At 30.9% G+C, this 11272-nt stretch overlaps 1 protein-coding gene across 2 annotated transcripts in view; it reads left to right on the top strand.

The window, feature by feature from the left end:
- Positions 1–2093: 2093 nt before the first annotated feature.
- LOC105450765 (transcription factor MafB-like) overlaps positions 2094–11272 on the top strand; it is a 30813-nt gene continuing 21634 nt past the window's right edge. Inside the window, exons 1-3 of one of the 2 annotated variants that reach the window (XM_011690760.1) lie at positions 3516–3600; positions 6594–6771; positions 8603–9161. In XM_011690760.1, coding sequence (XP_011689062.1) covers positions 8609–9161 — 553 coding nt within the window. In that variant the 5' untranslated portion in view covers positions 3516–3600; positions 6594–6771; positions 8603–8608. Of the gene's footprint in view, positions 3601–6593; positions 6772–8602; positions 9162–11272 lie in introns of both variants that reach the window. The other variant, XM_011690758.1, reaches the window with a different exon arrangement.

Here is an 11272-nt window from a genome sequence, read left to right as displayed (position 1 = left end):
ATAAACTTAGCTTGACTTAAATACATATTATGCTATTACCGTGCATATAAGAAGTGTGCAAACATTCAATTACACAACTTAACTCTGACAAAACGCTTTGTAATATTTCTGTATTAAAGCATCTAAACTAATTTACATTTGTTTTTCTAAAAGTATTTTATTATTCAAGTTATTACAAAATAACTTTAAATGATACAATTAGAAAGTACATCGGTGATCTTTATTTCTATTTTTATATAGATAATTTAATATAGATTTAATAATTTAATTTCTATTGTATATTTATTGGATTAATAATTTAATTTATTGTATAGGCAATTTATACTGTGATATATGTATATTAATTTGCTTATTTATCAGGGCAAGCTGGCTATAATGAAATATGTTTGTATTTTATTAACTACAAAGAAACAAAGAAATTAGCATACACAATCGTTTTTAGCATGAAAAAAAGTAAATCGTATAACTAATGTAATAGAGTTTCTCTCTATTACATTAGTACAATTTAACCATAATATATTAGTTGTTTGAAAAGTCAAATGGTGAAGTTATAAAAACTGTGTCAACGCCCCACGCAGTCTCCTTTATTTAATACATTACTCTCTAAATTTTTTAGAATAAAATTTAGAATAAAAACTCGAAACAAATGAAAATTTATTTCAATCGATAGTGAAAATACTGCCACTTGGAATGGAGTGGCAGTTCACTTTTTATAAAAGTGAGTGTTTAACTCTAACTGGAAGAGTAAATGTTTATTCCTTTAGAGTGAAACACGTTGGTCAAGATGGGGTGAGACCAGGAGTTTTATTGTTAGCTAAATGTTTAAAGTATACGTAAATTCTTGTTTTATAATATTTTTTTTGAGAGAAACATTATTGCAAATAAACAAGAAACAATTGATGATTGATATAACTAACACAAATGTTAAAGAATCTGCGATATGTGCCATTCGATGAAAATTACAATATACAATTATTTAAATAAATTATTTGAAACCAGTGTTTCGCACGATACATTTAGTGTCTTTACTCTATATAGTATATAATGTCTATATCTACCTTTTAGAACATTTTAATGGCTAATCAATTTTTTGATAATTGTAGTAAAATTTAATTTGAAACATGTATCAACTATTTGAAATATAAGTAGGTGATGTAAGTAATAGTTTTTCTTTCCATTTTTTACTTTTTTATATATTTAATAAATATTCTGAAATCATACATATCTAACTTTTATTATATTTGAATAGTAAAAAATCTGCTTTTATTAACTAATATTAATTATTTACAATTGTATTGTACATATATAATGTTAAAAGTAAAATATCAATATGTGAATTTACTAGCAGAAAATAAAGTTATTGCGTTTGTATGCGTGTCAGAGATGATTCGCAACTGTAAAACAACTTGCGTAACATTTAATCATCAAGTAAAAGCTTTAAATCTCATGAAACGGAGATGCTCTCTTCCGGATGCACGGATATCTAGACACACGGAGCAATATCTCGTTAACCAGGCACGATCAGCGATCCGACACCTACTCCTTTATCTCCCTGGCATTTCTCTTTCGCCCTCCTACTCTTTGACGTAGACGTAGACGTGACATCCCGTGACCCGTTCCCGCCCCTGGCTATGGCCCGTGCAGAAAATTGTGCCCCGCTTTAGATCGAGATCGCGGTTGCCAGATAAAAGATCACCCGAATCGACCGTAAATTGAAATTCAAAAGGAAAGAGGAGAAAAACCACGATACGCGATATCCCGTAAGAGGAGAAAGGAGTGAAGAGGCGACCCCGTCGGATGGTATGGAGGTGGTACGTGGCGGGGTAGAAGAGGAGAGAAAGGTACGAGGGCAGAATTCGCGCGTATATATAATAATTATTTTAGAAATTAATGGGGGATACCTCTCGAGTGACCGGATCCCGCGCGATGTGGCGCGAGGGAGAGATTTACCGTCAGTGCGGTGGGGGCGCATGGGAGGAGTGTGCAAATGGCGACGCGATCTAGGACCCGCCAATCGTCGGATACGGTGGAGAGCCGAATAGAGAATGGCCACGCCCTCAGTTGCGTGACGTGATTGCCCTGCGCGAGAGTACGATCCGCGCTTATTCTCGGCATACAGCCGACCAGTCACCACTCAGACGGCGTATCTACTGCTGTCAGTTACGCGATCTCTTTTCCTTCCTCTATTTGAGCGCGCGTTCCGTTCTACCCTCCTCTTTTTCTTTTTCCCTTTCTCTTTATTCGTTGATTGCGCTTTCGCTGATTTTGTTCGACCAGCGCGAAGTTCGAAAAAAAACGTAGTGGTGTGTATGCGTGCGGAATTGACGGGGAGGGGGAGCGATTATTCGATCTGCGAATCGATTTTGGAGGGTGGAGTCGACGGTGCTCGATCCACGACGCGATATACTTCACTAATTATGAGATTTACGCTTCTCGATCTCGTCATTAAGCGGCACAAGAAGGGAAACAGATAGGAATCTATCGATTAGCTGATCTCGTGATAGCCAGCAGGCAAGACTGTGGTGGAAAAGAGAGCGCCAAATTTTTCGGGCGTTCTTAGGAGGGAAAAATGTTTAAGTGTCAGTGATATATTTTGAGTCGATGGTGTATGGGATTTTTCATGTGAGACTGTTGATCTGTTGCTGAAGATTGATGCACAGTGTTTGATAGTGATCGTAAGGGATGAGTTACATTCACGAGCGAATTAAGTGGCTTTCTTTACGCCCATCTTGAGGAGGTGTCCTTTTAATTGCAGTGCATCCGAAAAACTTTATTCGGAGTACGGTTTTAAAATTTAATTATCGTAACTTACGTCAACTTTATTTTGTCATAGAACTGCAGTAGCAATTAACTTCTCATCTGATCTATGAGAAGCGAATCATTATGACGCCCTTTTAAGAAGCTAAATCATCTATTCATCATCGTTGGAATGTGCACGATGCTTCTCAAATAGATATTATATACGTAAAGCGATCTTTTCATAACGACAGAAATACTGTGCTCCAGCGTAATGTTTGAATTGCAAGTGAAATCGAAGTCAAAAAAAGAATCAGAATCGGGCTGAGTTGGAAGTATTAAGGAAACAAGAAAAACAAAGAAATCAAAGATAGCATTACGAGGCACAAACTGATGATAGTTTAGAGCACGTTGCTTTCCGGTAGATCTGGTGCTCAAATATCTCTTTCAACCAATCTTTCGTGATTCGCTACAATTTATCGTGAGAAGAATTTTATTGAAGTTTGTACTGATTGCGGCGAAGCGGATTGCCATTCCGATACATCGTCCGTCTAACTTCTCTCTCGTCTGGATACCTAATAATAAAAAAAAGTCACAAAATACTAAACAAAGGTGATTGCGACGCAGCAAACAACAGTGACGAATTGCTCGAGTGGTGACGGAGGTGGTAGTGGCGGTGGCGACGGCAGCGGTAGCGATAGCGACGGATAGGAGAGACTCACGTATGCGACCGCGATTGACACGGTAGAGGTGGTGGAGGTAGAGGTCGACGAGGTTAAGATGGAAGCTGAGGACCATCTTGCAAGGGAATACGTGCAGGAGTTCGTTCTCGATCATCTGGATCCGGCTGATGTCAAGCGAGAGGTAAGCGCAAAAATGTTTCGCGAGAATATACCTGCAACATAATAAATTATATTTTTCTTTACGCGTGATTAAAAAAGGATATAACTATTATACATATATTATACATATTCTACATATATATACTATTATACATATCGGACAAGTCACACAATTCAGTCAACTTACAAGAGTCGATCACAGAAACAAGGAGGAAAAAATAGAAAATGCTAAAAAAATTAAACAGTTTACTAATGCAAACATGATATTACTTTTTTTAAAGAAGTATAATGTATCAGTAACGTGCAATTGAATTTTAAAAATTGTAACTATAAAAGTATAATAAAATATATTTTTATAAATATAATTAATGAATTCTCTCTTTTTTATATAAATACATTCTTTGATTATTTATTTGCTTATTAAAGTATCTAGATAAAGTTAATAAATACAAGTTTTTTTTTGGTATTTTATCCTAAAATATTTTTATTTTTTATGCCTTATATAATACGTATATGTACTACCTATATTTTTAAAAATTTACATAATTTTGCTTAAGAGTACAACATTGAAATTATATTTTGCTGTATATTTGAAAGTATATTTTGTTTTAAAAATTAAGTTTTGAATTATAAGAAAAAAATATTCTTCTTGAAAACTCATTTCCTTTTTTAAAATAGTCAAAATTAATGATAAAGACGCATAAAAAAAAGAAAAACGCAGTAAAAAAACTTTAAAAAAAATTTTTTTTGTACTAATAATAAATAACTTCTTACTATCATATTAATCATAAAACGTATTATCAGTTTTAATTAGTATTATCTTTAAGAAAGATTATTAAAAGTTATTTTTAACATTAATTTTTTTATTACATAATCAATTTATGTAAAAATAAAATTGATATGAGTTCGGGAATTGAATGTTGATTTTGACGTTAGAATTTTAATCTTAAGATTCGAAATAGTAACTTTAATGTGGTAGATGTAAAAAAAATGAAAATTAAAAAAAATTACAGATATATTTTTAATGAGATTTATGAGTTTTGATATTAAAATTTCATACATATGTTACGAGCTTGATCTGTTCTACACTCGTTCTGTATTGCTCATAATCAAGCATACATATGGCTACTATAATAAAGTTATCACTAATAATCATTAAGTATATTGATTAAGATGTCGTTAAAGCGAAAAATATCTTACCAATATAGCAGATGATATTCAGAGATTTTAGATTATTAAAGACACAATAATCCTATTTATTTGCAATAAATAAGATGTGATAATTGTTAGTTGATAGAAAAAGGTATTTTTGCTACATTTATACAGGATATTGTGATATTGTAACATACAATTATTATGATGTGATTCGTAGCTATTTAAATACATTACTTTTTTTATAAAAATGTTACATTTTCACAAAATGCATTACTTTTTATAGAAATATTTAAATATACAAATTTTAATATATAAAATATCCTCGGCAAATAGAAAAATATAAAATACGATAAGAGTTAATATTATTACAAGTTATACAAAGTTTTATATATAGTGTTTGAAATACTCTTATATCTTTTTCATGTATTCTTTAGTTAAGTTAAAGTGAAGTTTTAACAGAAATATTAAGCAATAAATGGAATAAGGTTAAATAAAGGGCTTTTCGTAACTATAAGTTATGAGCTAACAGAATCTTTCTTTTTAAGAGATTTGCAATTTATAAGCAAATTTAAGAATTAATTTAACTATAACAATATAGTAAAGAAATCGAAAATGTTTGCGACAAACTTTTTTGAAAAATTCGTTTTCGCTAAAAAAAAGATTCGAAAAGATTTTAAAATAATTAAATATGAAGAGATTTGCTACAATTTTGCTGTAACAAATATTTTGCATAATTGTCTCGTTAATGGGTTATGTTGTCCTAAAAAAGAAAACAAGATAAAAAGTACATATATGTAAAAATATAGTTGTTAATGTTGTTATATTATCATCCGGAGTGTAGTATGCAATAGCAATGCGTAGTACATATAACATGTGCTACGTTGCGTGAGCGTGTTCTGTTATCTGCTACGTGTAAATCAAATAAATCGTAATTTTAAGTGACGTTGATACATGATTGTTCTCATGAAAGAGCGCTCACACACTCGACATAGTATAATTTTGTCAGAAATACTAATTTCTGATATTGCCTCGTTAATATCCATTTTATTACTTAACGGAAAATAATATTATACATAGCTATGATTAAGTAACCAACGCACGGTCGGTTAAGATAAAATAAAAAAAAAGTTTATTCAATAATTTGTCTACGCATAGTGCGATTTTACTAAAAAAAAAACATACATTTAAATATAACTTTTAATCCGAATGTTATAATAATATGAATTTTGAATATTGCGTATAGTATATATAATTAGAATTTATTTGAAATGACTTTAGATACGTATCTTGTTAAGTGATGAAATTTAATTTACATTAGGGTATTGCAACATTTAGATCATTTTAAATTATTGTCTGTTGTATTAAGATATATCGAATAGGATAAAGCAAACATTTTAAATGTTTCTTTTGTTAATTCTTCTGTTTATATTAGACTGTTAATTTCTGTTACAAAAATGTGAAAAATAATTAAAAAATGTTTTTATCGTAAATAAAATTTTCATTGTTGTTCTATTTGTAATAAGTATTGTAATGTTAAAAATAATAAGACTGAATTTTTCTTATTTTAGTAAAGTAAAATAAATGACCAATACTATCTTTTTATAAGAAAGCTGTGTTTATCGCGTCAAATTCATGCGCAACGGCGAGACAGATGCGTTTTTACGCACAACTTGAACTGAGATTGTTTTTGATTATGATATCCCCATTCCTAATAATATCTAGATCAGTCGAATTTGTAACAGATATAATCGTTAGCCGAAATTTCTATTACATAATAGAAGTGTCTTTATTTTTTTTCTGTATGCCCTATGAACAAAGATATTGTAGCGAAAAGACTGAATTGTGAAATTTTTATTTAAGAAACGTCGGAAGTCGTCGGAAAGAAATACAAATTTTGATTACAAACTGGCTCTAGAGGATTGTAGTTGATATTGGCAGTTGATAATTGTAAAAAGCTAAGGACTCGTGCAAACAGGACGCGGAAATATTTGCGAAAGAAGCGATACAATAATCAATCTTTTGCTCTTAAGAAAAAGCGGTAAGTTGATTAGCTACTGCAGACGTTTTAACTTTACAAAAATGAATTATTGTATAAATTTAGCGTTGATCATATATACACGTTTAGAAATGTTTTAATATAATAAAAGGTAATAGTTAAAGACTATGTACATGTAATTTAATTTAATTTAATTTATTGCGTATAATTAAGAAATTAAAATATTAAAAGAGACAATATTATTAAAGTACGCAAATGTATATATTATATTATCAGATATATTTTATTGAAAATATACATATATGTTATTATGTGTACTTATATATTGTAGGTATATGTTACCATCAAAACTCATAATCGTTAAAATCCGATTTCACTAGTTAAAACTAGTTTTAAATTTAGTTGAAACGAGATCTATAATTGTACTGTTTCATATAGATTTTCGATTTTCCTCACGCAGTGAGGTTCCCTCCCTTCTCTGTTTACGGGACAAAACGATGTCTATAATTGTATTGTCCACATAGGTTTTCGATTTTACGTCTAATCAACTATTCTAGTTTTAACTAGTGAATTCGGATTTTAACGGATTATGGGTTTTGACATATATACAAACATATACTTTCTTAAAAGATAATAATAAAAATAATATTACAAAATTGTACCAATTATAATAAAATTTATGTACATAATATAATTCTTTTATTGTTATATTTTGATATTAGAAATATATTATATCCAATTATACGATTTTATATTATAAGATGATTGTGAAGTCAAGTTTCTGAAAAAATATGTGATATTCCGGAATACATTTTGATAAGAAATTTTTGACTATGTGAATAATTGATATATTTTACTAAAGCAAACGGCCACTATAGAAAATAGATAATAGCAAAACAATGTTTTAAAAATAAAAAAAATATTTAACGCAAGAAACTTAATAACGCGGTTTTATAAAATAATTTTCTAAAATAGATAAACAAGACTTTTTTTTTAGGCAAAAGGGTGTGCATTAGATAAGATTGTAATTTTTTCTTCTATTTTCCTATTTTTCACACGTTAAACTTTTTAGTAAAAATTACATATTTTTTAATGTCTAAGTATGAACATATTGTCTATGTATCTGTACATCTTTTATGAAACATTTTTATAACATTTCTGATTTATTTAATTGTAGATTTTATTTAAATTTTTTGGCATATTAAAAGAGAAATATTTTTTTATACAGTAATTTTATTATATAAATTTAGTACTTTTTATTTTTCTAAAAAAAGATATTTTTTTCAAGAATTATGTCATATATTATTAAAATCAACATTTAATACTTTATAATCTAATGCTAAATAAGTTTATGTAAATTTATAGAGAAATCATATTGTACATTTATTAATAATTATTTAATTATTATGAATTATACGTATGGGTAAGAAACTCATTTTACGGTAGTTTACTTATTTTGTACTATTTATTGATTTTGAATATTAATAAATATAATATATTAGCACTAATTCTACGTATATACGTATTCAAAAGCGAAAACTGATACTAATTAAACGTTACTCTTTTGAAAAAAGAGAAAAACAATTATTACTTTTATTTTACATAAAGTTTCATTTCCTAAAATATTCACAATAAATATTTTCAAGTAACTTTTATTTTGCAAAACTTGAAATTTTTTAACATTTCGGATTTTTAATAATATTTGAAGTTCTTAATTCGAATTCTTATATAACATATTGAATTATGTGTAAAAAATTTTAAAAAGGGTTTTGAATATTTATTATTAATAATACAGACAAAATAAGAACTTGAATTTTTCGCTTATCTGTGTTGTCGGTTATCGTTAAAATCGGCGAAAATTATCATTTTGCAGGTACGAATGGGTTCACCGGCGGTAATGGTAAATGGCAGCGTGGTACAGCTTTCGGGACAAGTGCAATCGCAAGGTTTGACTCTGGCACCATTAACGCCACCCGCGCACGAGTTAGAACAGCCGCATCCACTTTATGGTCAGCCTCACATTCAGGTGCAACATGGCGTCTTAGTGAAGGCACCGCCTGGCGCCGCGGCGCATCTCACCACGCTGTCGCATCCGGGCACGCCGCCGGATACGCCGCCTGTTTCGGCATCGCCGCCGCCGTTGCAGCTTCACCGTGGCGATCGGGATTCCCGCGATGCGCGAGATCTTCGTGACCGCGGCGGTATACTGCTGCAACTGCAGCAACCGGCGGCGTTGGTGCAGGAGGAGATGCAAGTGGGTACGGGTGGCATGGGCTGGCTGACGCAGTCATTGAGACAAGAGCCGCTGGACTTGAGGCCTCACTGTCCTCAAGAGCAAACCTCGGAGGCTCATCATGAACCTTGGCCAGCAGCACCGGCGCATCATCATTTCCAGGAGTTGCAACATTTGCCACGACCCACTAGGCACACTGGTGAGTGATAGATAGATATTTATTACTTCAGCTTACATGCCAAGAAGGGACTCGGTTTATAATTATTATCCTTAACTCATTCATCCATCCATACCTTTTTTATATTAGTCTCTGTATACACTTCATAAATTACTGTGTTTCCTACCTCTCACTAAAGAAATATATTATTATTTACTCTTTACTTTATACACTTACATATCACAATACAATACAATACAATAATAATTCCTTACTTCATAGCTTTATAACTTAACTTAGCTTCATACTATCGCAGACAAATTGTACGTTCATTCCTTGCTTCTGATAGCTTCTAATACTAGCTCTAATATTTTGACTCGCTTTCCCTTAACAACTATATCTATCTTAACTATAACTATCTTATACTTAAATAAATTCTGTTTTTTACTTTCTCCTCTTTAACATTATTTTCCTTTCCTTACTTTCTTTAACACTTCGCTTTTTGCCGTCTAATTCCTCACTCCAAATCCTATCCCATATTTCTTTTTTATTCTCTAACTCGTTAAACCAGCTATTTGTACTATGGCATTCCTTTACATAGTGCTCCATACAGTTTGTCTTTTTAAAAAAAAAACACAACTTCTATAGCTTTCCTCTAACCAATACTTGTTCGCTTCCTTCATATTTCCACACCTCAATTTAACTAATGCCCTTATTCCTTTTCCTAATCTTAATTTTACTACATTTTCTTTTCTTAAATACGAGGGCCTTCTACCTTCATACCCTATCTCCTTTATCCTTATACCTTTTGCACACTGAGTGGTATGACATTATAACAGTTCGCTCACTTTTGAAGGACAAACAATTTTTAATTGTAAAATAGTTTGCAATCCGTATTAACAAACTGTTCACAAACAGTACTCGATTTGTGAATTTGCAAATAGTGTGTGCAAAAAGTTTGCGATCAACTCTCGAACATTTGTGAAAACTGAACATGTTGTCTACATCAGTGTTTAGCTTTGGATTTATCGCTTTTTTTTTATTTTACCGCTTCCAGAACAAACTTGTAAACGATCTGTTTGCAAACAATAATAATTGAACATTGAAATTAGAAATAACAACCGATTACGAACTGTTTATTAATAGTTTGTAGGCTGTTTGCAAACAAGTATTCGCATCATAAAGCAATTCACGATTTGTTCACAAATTGTTTACCAACACCAGTAAAGATGCATTTTTATTAATCCTTTGTAGAGAGGCGATTTTTTTTAAGACCTCACTCTTTTATTTTGTAATTGTTCGCTCAATTTTCATAAAACTTGACCTATAAGTAATTTAAAAATACTTTATTTGAATCAGAAGTGAAAAATAAAAAATTTAAAAACGATAGATTGGGTAATATAAGCCAGCAGAATTATGAAAAATAATCTGACGGTTATAAATTCATCAACTTCCAAGTTCTATATAGTCGTAATGTGGAGATTTGTTTGGAGTGAAACATGTCGTTATACATGAGTGAAAACTGAAAAGTAGATATAAATGATTTTATTTGAAGTGGAAACTTCTTCGTTCAGATTTGTTCAGATAATTCCTGTAGCATAAGTTTCTCCTTCTTGGAACACCCCAAAAAAATATTCTAGTTATAAAGTGAAATTTTCTCTAGTCCCATATTCTAAGCGAAAACTTTTACAGAAAGAGTATTCGTATTCCTATAAAGTGAACTGTTCATCCAAAATCTATTAGATATTATTTTTCGGTTTTTCTCTTATTAAGAGGAATATATTTATTTCAAGCGGAATGCTCTCTTACGTGCAATACGAATAACACGAAAAGCAATGTGTATCGGTGTGTTCTGCCGTGACGATTGATTGAAGTATTGCGCTGCATTTGCGAAAACAGGCGCAGTAAGTAAGGCTGCGTTCCGTTTATCCAAAAAAAATAATTTTAATATTAGTGAAATCCGCTAAATCTTAGAGGATTTTATTCTTGTATATGGCCTCAAGAGGAATCCTCTGAAATTAAAAGGAAAATATTCTGTGCACAATATTCTAATAGTTAGAATAATTTCGTCTTGCATTTATAGTACAAGTCTTGTACTGTAAATCTATATTTATAATTCACATTATTTATACTGTAGTTTTTCAGTATTTGCA

The sequence above is a fragment of the Wasmannia auropunctata genome, unplaced genomic scaffold (assembly GCF_000956235.1).
Source record: "Wasmannia auropunctata unplaced genomic scaffold, wasmannia.A_1.0 LD336055.1, whole genome shotgun sequence".
Classification (NCBI taxonomy): Eukaryota; Metazoa; Arthropoda; class Insecta; order Hymenoptera; family Formicidae; genus Wasmannia; species Wasmannia auropunctata.
The sequence above is the reverse complement of the archived record's forward strand: the minus strand, read 5'-3'. Positions and strand labels throughout refer to the sequence as shown.